The sequence below is a fragment of the Camelus ferus genome, chromosome 15 (assembly GCF_009834535.1).
Source record: "Camelus ferus isolate YT-003-E chromosome 15, BCGSAC_Cfer_1.0, whole genome shotgun sequence".
Classification (NCBI taxonomy): Eukaryota; Metazoa; Chordata; class Mammalia; order Artiodactyla; family Camelidae; genus Camelus; species Camelus ferus.
The window spans coordinates 49772360-49788923 of record NC_045710.1 but is presented as its reverse complement, the minus strand read 5'-3'; the positions used below and the strand labels follow the sequence as shown (position 1 = coordinate 49788923).

The following is a 16564-nucleotide window of genomic DNA, read 5'->3' as shown; positions in this document are numbered from 1 at the left end:
CAAGATCTAAATGAACTCACTTTGAAAAAAACGCATTTGCTGACACAGCTCTGTATACAGCATGGGCTGAGGATTGTGAGAGAAAAAGAGAACACAGCCCTCACCCTCAGGGACACTGGACCAGCGTGACACCCCTGGGATGACTGCCTTTCTCTGCTGGGGTAGGGCTTTTAGTTCGAAATACTGAAACCCCAGAGTTCTGAATGTTCCTAGTACTGCTTCCTCTTCCCCTCCTTCAGGACACCACAAGCCTCAGGTGCCCGTAGACCAAGCCAAGCTGGAGGCTGCAGTCAGAGTGAATTCTTTCTTTGGGATTTATCCCGTCAATGCCTCGCAGCCCCGTCTACCTCAGTCAAGTCTAAGATCATTCCTCACCCAGTTATCTTATGTGTGTTCAGCGTGTATACAAATCTGACTTGGTTTCTCACTCCTTCTCAACCCCAGAACTTACCCTCTGTAATTCACAGTCATCTCCAAACCCCCCTCAATGCTCACCTCTTTCTGAACATCCCCGTGTTCTGGCGGTGCGTGATCCAGCTCCTGCCTCCCTCCACTAAAGGGGGACATCTCCTATCCGTCCTTGCCTCCTCCTGAATGTCATCTAATATTCTGTCCATATTCAAATTTCTCCACTAGTTCTAAAAATATCTTTTATGGCTGTTTTTCCCAAAGAAAGGTCAAATCAAGATTCATGCACTGAATGTGGTGGTTATGATTTTTTTTCTCTTTAAGTCTAGAGTGCCCCCCCATCTTTTCAGAGCATTATCTTTTTGTAAGAGATCAGATAGAATGTTCTACATTGTGTGTTTAGCTGATTATTTTATTGTGGTGTCATTTACCATGTTCCTCCATCCAGTATATTTTCTGTATCCTGGGAGTTAGGTTCAAAGGCTTAATTAGAGTCAGTAAAACATTCTGGTCAAGAACATTTTTCAGGAAGCACGTAAGGTCATGTTGGTGAGTGACACCTATCTCTCCACTGCAAAGTTACGTTTTCTCCTTTGTAAATTACCTTCAGGATGATGATACTTCCCAGGATGTGTGATGGTCCTTGCCTGAATCAGTGGTTACACTGGAGGTTAGAAAATGGTGATTTCCTAGTTTTCCCATTCCTCCTCCATTCATTAGCTGGCATTCTGTTATAAAGAAGAGATTGTCCTCATCCACTGGGAATGAAATACAGTTCCTCCCCAAAGGCAGGATAAATATTCCATTTAATTTCCAGAGTAGGAAGTTAGTGAGAATGAGTTTTTTCCCTTCCTTTACTTTGTGAAAAATATTTATTATTAATAGTAGTAACAGTAGTATCGCTGTGTACTCATAAAGTTGTATTTATTTCATGTTTCATTATGAATTAGTCACTAGTGTTTTGTTTCACTTCTAACTGCAGTAGTTTAAAGCTAAATAAATGTCGGTGCACTGGGGTCTGAAGATCTGCAAGAATTTTTTTCCTTTAAGAAATCCTTACGTATATTTGAGCTTAGAAAGCATTGAAATAGCATCTGTATAACAATAAACTTTGAGACTTATCACAAGACAAAATGCCAAGAAGTTCACGGTAAAGCATTGCATCAGACATTTTAGAAGACAAACCGTAACTTTTCAACATTTCTACCTCAGTCTGCCTCCTTCGTTACTTCCGACTTTTGGAGAAAACAGGAAAGGAAAAGATCATAACAATTAGCGACTAAAATTCCTTTAATTAAATGAAGACTGTAATGTTGATTACATACCTTAATCAGAATGTACACTTTAGGGTAATAAGATTTTTTTTTTTTTTTTTCTTTTTGCTGGAGGCAGCAGACCTCAATTCTAGCTAGCTTAAGGGAAATTAAAAAGAAAAATTCCGTGTAGTTCAATCAAAGATCTGGGGACCCGCTCTCCAGATGGCCACAGTGTCCCAGTACCCCAGCTCCAACTCCTCCTCTCTGTCCTCATCCAGCACAAATCCCCTGGGAGGAGCAGCTAATGGACCGGGCAGGGTCTGGGCTCACACTGCATCAGTGGCTGAGGTCAGAGGCAGGATCACGGAGCCGGGATGTGGCCCCCGGAGCCACTCCTGGGCATGTTCTCAGAGACAGTGGGTCATCACCAGTGGGCAGCTCCACTAAGGAAATGTCAAACATTCTTTAACAATGAACTGAGGGTGGCTGTCATTGGTGTGATAGTGTGTGGAGTGAAGATGTGGGAACTTCATTAACTTTACACTGTCATTCTGTTACGGCCAATAGCTCTTTTGTTAAAACCAAACCTCTCAGGTGACTGCCTGCGATCTTTCTGGTTTAGGGGGACTCTAGATAGGCTGCCAGTTTGGAAGAAAAAAGTTTGGGGGAACAAACATGTCTCTTTGATTAGGGAAGATGTACATAAATACCCAGACTGCTAATTCCAGACTTTTATTTATTTCACAGACTCGTAAACCTGCTAAGTCTTAAAAGGGTCACCTTTTTATCAGGTGACATGGTTACTATTAGGCAGAGATGATTTATGCCATCTTGAGATGTCAACCATTAATCAGAAATAACAAGTGTTATATCCAGGAAGAAAACAGGCAGATTGATCTGTGGCTATTAATTAGACACACCAAGCAACACGATTTTCTCTCCTGTCAGTTAGCACTTAGACAGCACTATCAAAGGCAGGCAAACTTCTCCGGCAAGTAATCAAGGGTGCTGGACAGTTTGCTTAATCTCAGTTTTGGAAGAACAAATTTCTCTTTCAAAAAAGAAGAGATCAGGGTAGGTATAGCTCAGTATTTAGCAGATTCTGGATAAATTCTGAAAGTAGAACCATCGAGATTTTGCGGCGTGTGGGAGAAAGTGGAAGGTCAAGCATATCAAGTTGTGTCGACTGATCAGGAGAGGACGGTTTGCGGGGAGTGAGGAGGGCAATTAGAATTCAGTACTGAACGTGTGAAGTTTGAGATGTCTATCACACACTTAAGTAGAGATGCCAAGGGGACAACTGGGTGGGTCTGGAACTTAGGGAAGAGCTCAGGGCTTGAGATACAAATTTAGGAGTTATCTGCACATATTAAAAAGCCACAAGATTGCATAAAATCACCAAACAAAGCAATGTAAATAGGAACATGAAGACCAAGGACTCTGCTTCAAGGTACTCTTAACATTAAGAACTCATGGACAAATGAAACATCCAGCAGTGGATACTGGGAGTCAAGGAGAGAAAACTCAAGGTGTTCTAACTTCCTAGCAGTCAAGTCAAGGAAGTGTTTCAAGGAGGCAGGAGTGACATATTATTTCAAATGTTGCAGAAAGGTCAAGAAGAATGAGAGCTGAGAACTGATCACAGGATTTAGCACAGTGATCACTGATGCCCTTGATCAACGCAGTTTCAGTGGAGAGGTGGTAAGGAAAGCTGGATTTCAATGAGTTTCCAAGGAGGAGAGGCACTGGTGACAGCAAGGATAGATAACACTCTAGACGAATTTTGCTGTTAAGGGGAGAAGAGAAGTGAGAGTAGTAACGCTGTGGGGAAAAGTGAAGTCGAGGGAAGATACTCATTTGTTCTTTAGGATGGAAGAAATATTCTTTATATAGTGATGGGAATGGTTCAGTATTTGGGCAGAAACGGATGAGGCGGGATCCAAAGGGAAGAATTACCAGTATGATACCCATAAGCACGGAAGAGGTGACTGAGTCTCAGGGGTTGGCTTTAAATAGGAACACAGGCAATTCAACTGTTCTATCAGGAAAGACAACAGACAATACGGGAGTAGCTGGGAGATGGGTAGACACAGGTGCAAGTCTGTGCAAGTTCTCAGAACTTCAATTATCTCCACGAAGTAGGAAGGCAAATGCAATCTCAGTTCTCGGGCTTGTAACCATTCTGTAGCAACCAACAATGTCGGCTACTTTCTCTTTTAACACTCGCTCTACTTTTAGCGTCTGCAACACAGCAGGCCCCTGGCACCCCTCTTCTCCCTCTAACTCCTTTAAAGAGTCTTCTTTCTACTTCTACTCCTTAAATGGTTACACCCCAGATCTCGTCCTCATCTCTCCTCTCCCTATCTATCACTCGCCCCTTTAGTGACTGTAGACATTACTAGTGTTCATTCACTGTGTCTGGTTCTCATCTTTTCTGGGCTACAAAACTGTACTTCCCGGGTCCTTTTCAATGGGAGAGGCCATGTGACTACTTCTGGCCAATGGGCTGTGAGTATGAGTGTCACTTCCAGCCTGAAGCATTTAAGTTTCAGGGTACAACCCTCCACTTTCTCTATTTCTCTTGCAGTCAGGATTATTAAGTTCTCACATCCCAGTGGTGCAACCATGATACGAGATTTCTGAGCTTCTGAAAGCCTGGAATGCTGAATTGCCACCTGGAAGACAGCGCCCTAGTCACCTAACAGAAAATCTTGGGAGAAGGAAACTTCCCCTGTGTCAGAACACGGAGATTTTGGAGTTTACCCTCCCTGACCCATAACTAGCCTAATCGAATGGCACAGTGATCTAATTGAGTGCTTCTCAAAATTTTGAGGCTTAGGACTTCTTTAACTCTTAAAAATTTTTGATGACCCCAAAGAGCTTTTGTTTATGAGGGTCAGATCTAAATATATGTACCATTTTGGAAATTACAATTGAGAAATTTTAAATATTTATTTGCTAATGCATTTTAAAATAATAAACCTACTACATATTAACATAGATAATGTATTTTATAAAAAATAATTAATTGAATAATATGAGTGGCATTGTTTCACATTTTTGTAGATTTCTTTAATGCCTCGCTTAATAGAAGACAGCTGAATTCTCGTATCTGCTCTCAGATGTCATTTGCTTGAAGTATATAGAGAAAATTAGGCCTTACCCAGATATGTAGTTGGAAAAGGAAGGAGTATTTTAATAGGCTTTTCAGATAATTGTGAATATTATTTTTGATATATCACCAAAAATAGATAGCAGCTTCTGAAAGGTTAGGTGCAACGTGTAATCTGAAACCACATTAATGAATTTAACAGACTCTGAATCACCAAGTTTCATTGGTCTATCTTACGCTTTGAATAAATCTTTAACCCATGCCTGACTTTATAACATACATTGGTCATTTGGAAAATGCCAACTTGCTCAGTTTTGTAGATCTTCCAAATGTTGATACATTTCATTGTATTATATCAACAGTAGCATCAGTTTTAAAAGTTTTGGTAAGCTCTCAGTGACAGATACCAGTTTTCCAAAACTCTAATTTAAAAAATACTTTATTTATTTACTTATTGTATCATTTAATTATCTTATTTTGGCAGGTGGAGGGTAATTGAGTTTGTTTATTTTTAGAGGAGGTACTGGGGGTTGAACCCAGGACCTTATGCATGCTAAGCATGCCCTCTACCACTTGAGCTACACCCTCAACCCCAAAATTCTAATTTCTGTTTGAAAGCTCAGTTTTTACAATTACAACATATACTGTTGGTTGTTTTTCTTGGGGAAAAAAAACAATACAGGCTTAGTTCATTTTGGAGGAATACTCAAGGTTGTCACATACCGTCACATACTCAAGTTTGAAATAACCACAGTAGGTCTGCCAGTCATTCCTTCGAGTAAAAACTGTGTTGCATGAAGAAATCTACTAGTTCAGCTTGCAGCTGAATCAGAAGAGGCTCTTCCTCAAGACTGAGATTGTATGTCAATACGCAGCAAGACAGGACATTTACAGCACGCTCCAGCTTCCCCTTCTTAGACTGTTTCCTTTCTACCCATTTCGTTCTTTGCGTTCCTGCCTCATTGCCTGCGAGCTCTTTGACTGTAGACCCCAGGTCCTTTTCTTTCTTGTTTTCTCACCGTTACTGAATGAAGAAATAGCCTATCTTCCCAAATAGACTGAAAGCACATAGAAAACAGAAACTCCATCTTATTCTTCTTCGACTCACCAGCACCTCACACAGGGTCTTGGGCGCAAGACAGCACAACTGTGGTTGTTTATGATAACGGAGTTTATTATGTACATTGTATCAGGCTGGCCAGTAATGAACTCAGCAATCATTACTCTTTATCATTTTCTTTCAATACCTATTATAGAGGAACAGCTTCGTAAGTTAGGTTTGCAGATTGGCAGGAAGAACCCCCACCACCACCACCACCGCACACACACACTTATAGATTCCTGCTCAAGAAGGCGAACGGAATGGGAACGAGGTGGTCTCCCAGAGCAGGGCTGAATGTAGCACCTCGTGTGTGGTTTCTCCCTCCACGGGGTGTGTTGGTGACTCTGAGCTCTGCACAGATTAACCAGAAGAAATCCACTATCCATTTATTTAGTCTCAGCTTTAGATCACCACTCTGGAAAAATTATGCTCATAAACTATTCGCTTTGATTACAACGAATGTTCACAACCACTAGGACTGTCCAGTTCTAGAAACTCACAGAGTCAACAAGGCTGTCCTCGACCTGGGGGAAAAGCAGAATCAGTGCCCACGCGTCACCAAAACATCCTCACGTCTCCAGCCTCCCAAGGTCCCTGAAAACCCACTTCCCCTCCAAGTCAACAAAAATATTTGCTTTTAGAATTAAACATGTAGGTGAAAAATTGATCATTTTTAGCTTGATGGAAGAGACTGAGATAGAGTTTAAATTCCACAAATACCAGGATAAGGAGAGTTGGCTCTTCTCCACTGGTCAGGACAGCAATCAAAGAATCAAGTTTCGGTTAACATTGCTTCTGAGCCCACAATCTCACGAGTTTTCCCTCTATTTTGAAAATCACAGATTTAAACACAGTCCAGTTACAAGTGGCAAATTTTCATTACAATTAAGTTACATATTTATACATTGGTTATACTCAAAAGTGACTTCAGGACGATTATGAAGGCGCAGCAAACTCTCCTTAAAAAACAGCTACCGTGTGCTATCACATTCCTCTACTTCCAAGAAGAACGTATTGATATTGAATGCTGCTTTTTCTTTCTGAAAGACAATTCTCACCTTTTGTATTCTTTTTTTTTTATAACAGCCTTATTGGGATACATAATCCACATACCATAAAACCTACGCTGAGAAAGTGTACAGTTCAGTGGGGTTTAGCTTACTGACAGTTTTGTGACCATCGCCACTAATTTAGAATATTTTTTATCAATTTATAAAGAAATTATCTATTAGTAGTCACCTTCTATCCCCTCCACTCCCCCAGACCCTGGCAACCACCAATCTAATTTCTGTCTCAATGGATTTGTTAATTTGGGGTATTTTATATAAATGAGCTGATTCAACACATGGCCTTTCGTATCTGGTTTCTTTCACTTAGCGTAATGTTTCCAGGGTTTTTCCACACTGCGATATGTTTCAAGACTTTAGTTCTTTTTCTATGGCTGAAAACTATTCCCTTATAGAGACAGACCATGTTTTGTTTATCCATTCATCAGCTGATGGACATTTAGGGTGTTTCTACCTTTGACTATTGTGAAGAATGCTTCTGAGGACATTGTGTCTGAGGTTTTTTGGTGAACACACATCTTTTAATTCCTTTGGGATACATCTATGAGTAGGTCAAGGAACACTTTAAAGATTAAATTAGTGCAGGAATGAGGATAAGTTTAAAGAATTTTTTTCACAGGTTTGTCAAGCCCCCAAGATAAAAGGGCCTTAGGAGAAGAAAATTAGTTCCTAAATAACAAGAGACTAAGTCAGAATAATAGATAATAATGGTCTAGAGAAATATTTATCTTCTCCTTGCTGTAGTGTAGTAAATTTTAATTTTATGCAATTACCTGAAAACATTTAAAAACACTAAGAAAACAATTATAAATCTGTCTTCCTCTTTTAAGATATAAATTTTTAGGTTCTCTTAGAATAAAAGGTATCAGTGTTCAACAAGGAAGCTTCTTGGTTCAGTGAATTATGATTTCAGTACTAAACCTGCTTCTCTGTATACACATCCCCAACTGTTTAATTTAAAGATTCTAAACTGTATTTCAAAGATCCTAAGTCACCGAAAATGAAAAGTATTACATGCTCTATGGTATTTTAAGAATAGAGATACACTTCATAAATGTGAAAGGGTCTCTTCTTGAAATAAGAGGCCAGAATCTTGAGTGCTGGCAGACAACTTACTAGTTTCATCTGACTATAAAAGAATGAATGCCATTTGAGAAAATTATCGTCAAAAATAATTTCTATATTCTTAATGTAAAGACAGCATATTGAGAGTTAAAATAACCAGGCGGGCCTTCAGTATGAAAAAGAAATGGCCAAATTCCTTGAGTTTTTCTACCTTTCAACTCAGATGCACAGTAAATCACAGACTTGAGCATTCCCTGCAGGTTGGACATTTCTATAGTCTAGCTGAATCTATTTTCAGTATCCATTTGATAATTTTCCCAAGTTTCAAAGAATCAAAGTAGTAAATGAAATGGCAAAGCTCACATCCAGGGTACTAGAAAAAATAATTGCCATTATATGATGGCTGTTATTTCTTCCAGCCTGCTTCTGCTTGAAGAATTACTTCAGCAGGAATGAACGAAGGACGCTTTCCCACCAGTTACGTCATTTGCCTGGTTACACCTGCACAGCATTCTACTCAAAGACAGAATCTTTGGGAAAAAGGCCAAAGTTTTGTGCAACCCATAGCTTTTACTTTTTATTACCGACACACAAAGTACATGAAAAATATCAATTATTTCTCTTTAATTCTCTGGCTGCTTACTATTTCTAGGTGCTTTAAATAGGAATGAAAAAGCAAAATAACATAGCAAATTCCATCCACTACACTGCAGGTTGACATTTCCATGTTTCATTTACAGAGAATCAATAGTAGAGTCATATCTATAAAAAGAAAGAAAATAATTATTGCTTAAGTGTTTCCTTAGTTCCTGCATTATTTTTCCATACGGGAAGAGTAAATATGAGCCATATATTATCTCAGAGAAGAGTTACTTTTTTCTTTTCATAAACTTTTGTGCTTCTTTCAAAAGCTCTTCCATGTCTTCCTTCTCCAGGTCTTCCTTTCCTGGCTCCCAGTCGGAATCTTCATCTGTTGGCTCGTATTCCTCTTCCTCATCATCTAGAAAACTGTCATCACTGGGTTGCCTAACGTTATCGTCTTCATCTGAAATGCTTCTCACTGAAACACAGGTGTCCAGTACACAGACCATCAAGCCCCACTCAACCCAGGATCAGAAACACCTAACTGTAAATTATCTTTCTCCGCCAAGAAGAACTAATTGTACTTAATACATAGCTAACCACTACAAATTTCTAGAAAGGGGGCTAAAATTATCATCTGCCAAAATTCTAACCTTTTTTTTTTTTAAACATTTGCTTAATCCTAACTGTTCCTACCACGAGGCTCCCGGGACTAAAAGGTCCTCTGAGATTCATAATAATGGCTCTTTAATAATATCACAATCATATTCTTCCCAAGGGGCAGGATGTATTTCTGTCCCAGTTCTTCACCGTCCCTCCTTGTGATGTGATCCTTGTTACCTACCCCACTGATACTAGACTTGGCCAAAGAAAAGTGAGTGGAAGTAGTGAGTGCTACTTCCACGGAGATGCTTAAAGAGCCTTTCTGTGGTTCTACTCCTGCCACTTCCCCTCCGCCACGAGAACAGCGTGTCCCAGATGGTGCTGCTCCTCTAGCCTGGATTTCAGGATGAGGAAACACATGGGGCAGGGCCACAGCCACATGCGTGTAACATGAAGGAGAAATACATCCATTTCTTGTAAAGCGCTAAAATTTGGGTATTGTTTGTTATTGCAGCAAACCTAACACAATCGGACTGACACATCAGGGTTGTGATCAAATGAGGAGATACTGGTTTACATACTTTGGGAAGTTTTATAGCTCTTACAGTTCATGCTTCAATAAGACGAGGATTACTATGATAACAGCCATTAGAATTTATGGATTTCTAAATAATATTATAATACTAGAATTCTGTTGCAAAATTCATGTCTTCCTTCATCCCACTCTCTTTTATTTTCTTTCCACAGCGAGCAACAGAGATGGTTTAAAATAAGGCCAAGAGAGACTCAAGGATGATGTGGGGCACTTGTTAACTCAAGGAGGAAGATTCTATCTGGAAATCTTCTGAGTGGCAGAGGACAACCCCTATGATGAACAGCAAATTATGGGTTAAAAATGTCTGTAATTTTTGTATATACTTTAGCTAACTTCTTTCTAAAATGTTCATATGTAATGGATAGGTATGATTTAGATGACAGTCCAGAAATGTGATGTGAAAAAAATGAGAATGATGACAAAGGAAGTAATTTATCCGTCCTCTTACCTCCCACAGCCCAGACATTTATATTTTCCTTAATATCACTACTCACTCCAAGAGCATTTGAGTAGCTCGTAACAGTAATAATGAGATAATTAAAAATACAAATAAAAGCAGAAAGTAACAAAAAGAGCAGCACACAACCCCAATTTTTAACAGAATTAGTATAAACCAAGCATCAGATTTCTCCCTGAGTTTCTTGGAGGCCAAGACTAAAAAGGCTGAGTAGTAATTTGCACAATTCTCATTAGCATAAGCAGCATACCAGTTCCTAAAGGGAAGCTTGGCACTGTATTTACTTGGATACATGTCTCATCTCCTGTATCTTGAGGGCATGGTTTACGTCCAGTTAATCTCGATTCCCCATATAACTTTTATGATAGAATACATTTAAAAATCATTTAGAGGACAGTTTGTTGACGGAGAAGGGAACGAGCAGGAAAGAACATCAGGATTTCTGTTCCCGTCCATTTTGCTCTTGGAAGTGTCTCACATATACAGCCAATGGCATCTCAATAGAGCTTCCTTTCAGATTCAGAAATTATCTTAGCACATTTATAAGAAATGCATATATATATATATAAAGCTGAAGCAACTACAGGTTCTCCTACTCTGTTCCTTCTCCATCTCCTTTGCTGAATCTTTCTCATCCTCCTAACCTCTAAATTTCGGACTGCCCAAATTTCAGGCTGGGACCTCTTCTCTAATATATTCCTTCGATGAGTCCATCTAGTCTTATATCCTAAATTCCCAAATTTGTATCATACGCTCTGACCATTGCCTAAATTTCACACTCATTGTATTTTACTGTCTGTATATTATCTCTGCTTGGATGACTGACAGGCATCTGAAGCGTAACATTCCTGTAACACCGTTCTTGAGGTGCTTCACCCAGATCTGGTCATTGTCTCATGAATATATGACTCCTCTAGCCTTCCAAGCTTCTAGTTGTTTTGGCAAGAAACCTTGGAGTCATCCTTGAACATCCCCCACTGGAAACCTATTATTTAATATGTCAAGAGGTCCTACTGGCTCCACCATCAACATATAGCCACCACTTCTCACCACATCCACTCCAGTAACCCTAGTCCCAGCCCCATCGTCTTCTTCCTGGTCTATTCTAGTATCTTCCTAACTGGGTTCCCTGCTTCCACTCTTTGTCCGTCCTACACAAAGAAGCCAGAAAACTTTCCAATAGCTTTTCGTCTCCGTCTGATTAAGATCTGGAGGCCTTCCTTGTAGCTCTTGGCCTCTAAGACCCCACACAGCCGGCTCACTGCTAGCTCTTCTGACCTCATCTGCCACTCTTCACTTCCACTGTTCCACTTCTACCCTCTCTTTGCTGCTCCTTGAGTAGTCCAAGCAGGGTCATCTCCAGGGCTTTAGGAGCACCATTCCCACCGGCTGGTATGCTCTTCCCTCACAGACTCACCAGGCTTGCTCTCTCCTTCAGCCTTCTGCTCTAATGTCAAATTATCAGAGTCCTTCCTTTACTGTCCTAGCTGGAATGGCACCAGCCTCCCACCCCCCAGACACACCCTCGCCATGCTATCCTCCCACACAGCTTTATTTTCCTTCTTAGCAGTCATCACTGCATGACATCATACAGTTGTTAACATGTGCACCGTCCATCTTTGTGAAATTCTACAAGAGCAGGGTTTTGTTTCTATTGTAGCCTCAGCTCCCACAACAGTGCCTAACACACATACAGCAATTAACATACATATATTTGTTGAAGATATGAATGGACGAACAAATGAACCAGTTGCAAATCAACTGCTGAACACCTTTAGTTTACAGAAACCCTTCTAATTATAACCTACACTTTTAACGACTAGCCTGCCTGTTAATGCGATGAGTTACATTAAAGACTTTTATGTAAACCCTGCTAACTGAAGGCACTTTAAGCCTTAATGAACCCTGCAAATCCTTAGCAATTTATTGAGCAGGCTTATTTGTTGAAGCAATAAGGACATGTTAGTCAGAAGAATTCCATTTGTTTCCTTAAAAATTTGTTTTTATCTATCAAATCATCATTACATTTGATGCTTACATAAGCATCCCATTCATGTTCTTTTAACAGGAGGTTCAGATTCTGAAAAAAAAACCCTACATAACAATGGAGCTGGTGGTCAAATTTCATCCCCTTGACTTCACATGAACGGGTACCACGTGCTTTAAGTGAAAGCATCTGAAAAGCCAAAGTTGTGACAAGGGCGAAGTCAGCGCTCGAACCCAGCACTATGTCCCTTGTTAGTGGCGCAACGTTCACATTTCCTAACAGGATTTTAAATGCTGACATGTGATTATCTCTGTGGAATCAATTAAATAGACTCTCTTGTTGCAAATGTAAGTAGTGACTTAAAATATTCCACATTACAAATGCCATCTAGATGGGAGTTCCTATTCTTTTTTTTTTTTTTTTAAGTCCTGAAGGTATTTTTAGAGAAATAACAGTGTATGAAACTGGGCCACAGAGATAATGAAACTTTACTTACTTGGAAAGTGCTCTGAATCAGCGTACTTGTTGATCTGAATTAGTACATGATTTCCTGAATTGTGGGAATAATTTCCGGAAGCAGGGTTCTGAAATAAATATGACTAGCACCTAACCTAGGAATAAAACGTCTGTCTTTGCCATAACAATTAGTAAGTAAGCTTTTACGCAAAAGGGATTCGCAGAAAGCAAGAAAAAAACACCCATGTATGTATTCTCCGGACAAGCTGAAGCATGGTATCTGAATATCTGGATTTAAAGTGATGAAACCAGTAAAGTTCACGTAAACCTTGCTATAAATAATACTGTTTTGTTATACAAAAATTTCAAAGAAAGCCTCTCAGACAAGGGAGCTTGTTAGCTAGAGAACCAGGAGGCTCAGATACGAGGAGCCACGTAATAGAAGACCCCAAGCCAAGAGCCCAGTGCTGGAGAGAACGCCACGGTTAGGGAAAAGCTCACAGGGGCACAAAAATCATAACGGGAGGTGAAGTAGCAGTTGTTTAATTTTTCAGTCAATAGCAAAAGATAAAATTCTTGTAGTTTTATTGGAAGTTGTGACTTCCAACAGATTTCCACAGAATTAAAACGTTTAAAAGCCAGTTTTGAAAAAAAGTAAGTCTATACCTACACATAGCATTTTCTTATACTGCGACTAGCTCATTGGAAACATAATTGTTAAACTTCAATTTTTAAAAAAAATAAATGTAATTGTTGAGCATGTCTGAGAAATGAGAAGTGAGCTTGTTTCTTCCAAATCAAGGTGTGCTTGGAAGGAACGTTTTTTTCCCCTCTGTCTTCACCTAGGTCTCTTTTAAGTTTCTAGCTGCTATTTACTGCTGTTTTTATGGGGTGTTCCATCCCCTCGCCCAACAAGAAGTCTCTTTAAAAAAATAGCATGGTTTGAGGAAAAGAGATAGACCAGGAGGGCAGAAGTATAAAGATCTGTGTTATAAACAAGCCATGACAATGAACTAGGCACTTAATGGAATTTGTCTTTTTATCTGTGAATCCAAGGATGCTGATTAAATGACCTCAAAGATCTTTTCTGACTCCAAAATCCTAATTCGATGGCCAAAGCAGGAATCATCATTTTCTCTACACATCCGTAAAGTAATATGAAATGAAGGGACAGATTGACAACTTGACTACTTGAAAGCAGCACAAGAGAAAAAAAGCTGTCACTTATTTTTAAAAACTGACAGATAACCTATACCCATCATTCCCATAACAATGAAAGAAACAACCTTTCGAAAAAGCAACAAACTCTTTAACAAGTTTGAAGGAACATGCTATTAACTATCGGCATTAGGATGTGCTGATTTCTGACTTTTCTATTTACGCAGAGGAATCTGTGATATCAGAATGACAACTCTGAAATTTGTATCTAACATTTCCTTGACAATTTAGAATGTCACTGCCAATTCTCATCCCCAGAACCAAGTCTGTGGAGCTAATGAAGGGTATACTGTGTCACAAGCAGGCTGGAAGACTTTTACTTGAAAAAAAAAAAATGTTTCCAAATTGCTGATTTTCTCCAAATAGTTTTCTGGTAACAGGATCTAAGAAAACAGATGCCTCACAGCAGACTTACAGTTTAACATCGATAATTCTTCAGGTTTTACTTTCCTTTCTCCTCCAGTAAACCTTAGGACTAGTTAGGATGTCAATTTTCTTTTAAGTGAAAAAAAAAACACTTTAGCCCCAAATTTCTAAAGATAAAAACTTACAACATATTACAAGAATAAACATTTTTTAATGCCTCATTTTACTACTAAACACTCATCTTTCTAATGTACCAAGCTACTATTTGGGTATTCACATTTTAACTCTGGGAAAGCAGTTTGTGCAGGTCTGATTCACTTTTTTATACATGAAATCTTTTTTTCTTTTTAAAAACACCATTGTGTTAGCCTTTTTCATGTTCCAAAATCTCTCCGCTTTCCCCACACTTAAATTTCATTTAAGTACCACTAACCTTCCTTAATAGATTTCTTTCTAGATCTTTTGGCTTCTACTTCTGAAAAAAAAAAGTATACATAAGCACATGTATGCATACAATTGCAGAACTAGAGAAATATTAAAACAGCTATCCGTAGAGCATTCTGAATTTTCATCCACGAGTGGTACTGACCACCTAAAATCATGGATATCACATAATAATAAAAGTCAGAAAGAATGATCCAATAATCAGGTGATAACATGCTGATGACAGCTTCTTTCAAATGCTGTCAACAGGTAAGGCAGCTAAGGAAGTACAAAATACAATTGTCCTGGCATTGGTCACTCTTGTATTCAGTATTTTGTGTCAATGCTGCAGCACTCTGAAAAAAGTGTGGAAAGTTAGTGAAATTTTAAACCAATTAGATATGCAAGAAACTTAACAGATGACAGCAGTCAAACCTACAAAAATTGGAATACACTGCACACACTGCTACATGTGTGGAAGAACTTTCTTTATACAGTCAAGTGTTTCAGGAATGCTACAAATCAGAAGTGGAATAATAAGTTTAATGTAGATGTTTTATATTGTAACATTCTACAGTATTTGGTAATGTATATGGGTCTATATTAACTTTTATTGTTTCATTATGTAGTTATGACACCCCCACCTCAAATTTAACATGTTTAAACTTTAAAAACCCCATAACTACCTGGTTCTTCCTCCTGATCTCTATTACCATCTCCAGTCTCCTGATAATTTATACCATAATTCTGAGCCATTCCTAGTTCCTCTACCGTATCCCATCCCCCACACCACAGCCAATCAATTGGCAAATCCTATGGAGTCTTCCATCAAAATCTCTCGTGTAACCAGTCCTTCCTTTCCATTCTCATGGTGGCCTCATTCTGGTCCTTTATTCAACTGCCTCACTAGTCTCCTCTCTAGTTCAGACTGCACAACATCACCAGTTTCATTTTGGTAAAATACCTGCTCACCATTATATCGCTATTTGTCCACGTACGTACAACACTGGACTAGCTTTCAAGAGCTTCTATGATCTGACCTCAATACATCCTTCTCTAGTACCATTCACAGTAACTACAGAGATTCTCCCTGTCAGTTAAACTGATCCACCTGCTAACTCCAAACACAACTTACTATTTCCTCAATGGCCTTGACTGCCCTGTTACTCACTTTGTCTGGGATGTTCTACACCCACTCCCCCAGAGCTAAGAAACAAAGACGACTGAAATCCTACCACCTTAAAGACCAGTTTAATTTAAGATTCCCCCATCAAGTCTACCCTGAAAAACCCCAGCAGAGAGTGCTCCTTCCCTTTCCACCAAGATTTTAGAGCATCTCACCACAAGCATGTAGAGCCGGGGCTGGCTCTCCTGTTACATCTGTAACTTTGCTCACATGCAAGACATATAATAAATGAATAAATGAGTGTATCAGTAAATGGATCGTTACATAAATGAGATTAAGATCTTGGGTAATGTTGAACTTTCAGGATTTGGGAAATAAGAAAAACAAGTATGTTAGAATTCTGTGTCAGGTATCTCCAAATTAAGAAATATAATGAGACCTCAACATTTAATATTTGAAATACTCCAGACACTTTAATTTGTAGGTTTTAGAGTAGGGAAAGCTACTGTGTCTATATTACATTATTCTTGAAAGTACATTAAAAATATAAGGTTAGACTGTTACTTTAAAATATCATATATTTTTTTTCAAAAATTGTCTTTCCAATGAAATAAAAAGCTTTTCTTAAAAACATTGTTTTAAAAATATGCCCTTTATCCAGAAAATACTTCAGTGATAATTCAAAGACTTTTCAAAGGAAATTCAGATACTTTTAAATTAACTATGCCATATGATGTATAT

The 16564-nt window shown here is 38.9% G+C and overlaps 1 protein-coding gene across 5 annotated transcripts in view; it reads right to left on the bottom strand.

Annotated features, from left to right (window-relative positions):
- APLF (aprataxin and PNKP like factor) overlaps nucleotides 1-16564 on the bottom strand; it is an 80595-nt gene that overhangs the window by 5684 nt on the left and 58347 nt on the right. Inside the window, exons 10-11 of one of the 5 annotated variants that reach the window (XM_032497710.1) lie at nucleotides 14708-14749; nucleotides 4929-9070 (exon numbers count right to left, since the gene is read on the bottom strand). The exons of 1 other annotated variant lie outside the window; for it this stretch is intronic. In XM_032497710.1, coding sequence (XP_032353601.1) covers nucleotides 8880-9070; nucleotides 14708-14749 — 233 coding nt within the window. In that variant the 3' untranslated portion in view covers nucleotides 4929-8879. Of the gene's footprint in view, nucleotides 1-1012; nucleotides 1137-4928; nucleotides 9071-14707; nucleotides 14750-14790; nucleotides 15054-16564 lie in introns of those variants that run through there. 3 more of the 5 variants (XM_032497712.1, XM_032497711.1, XM_032497714.1) reach the window with 3 other exon arrangements.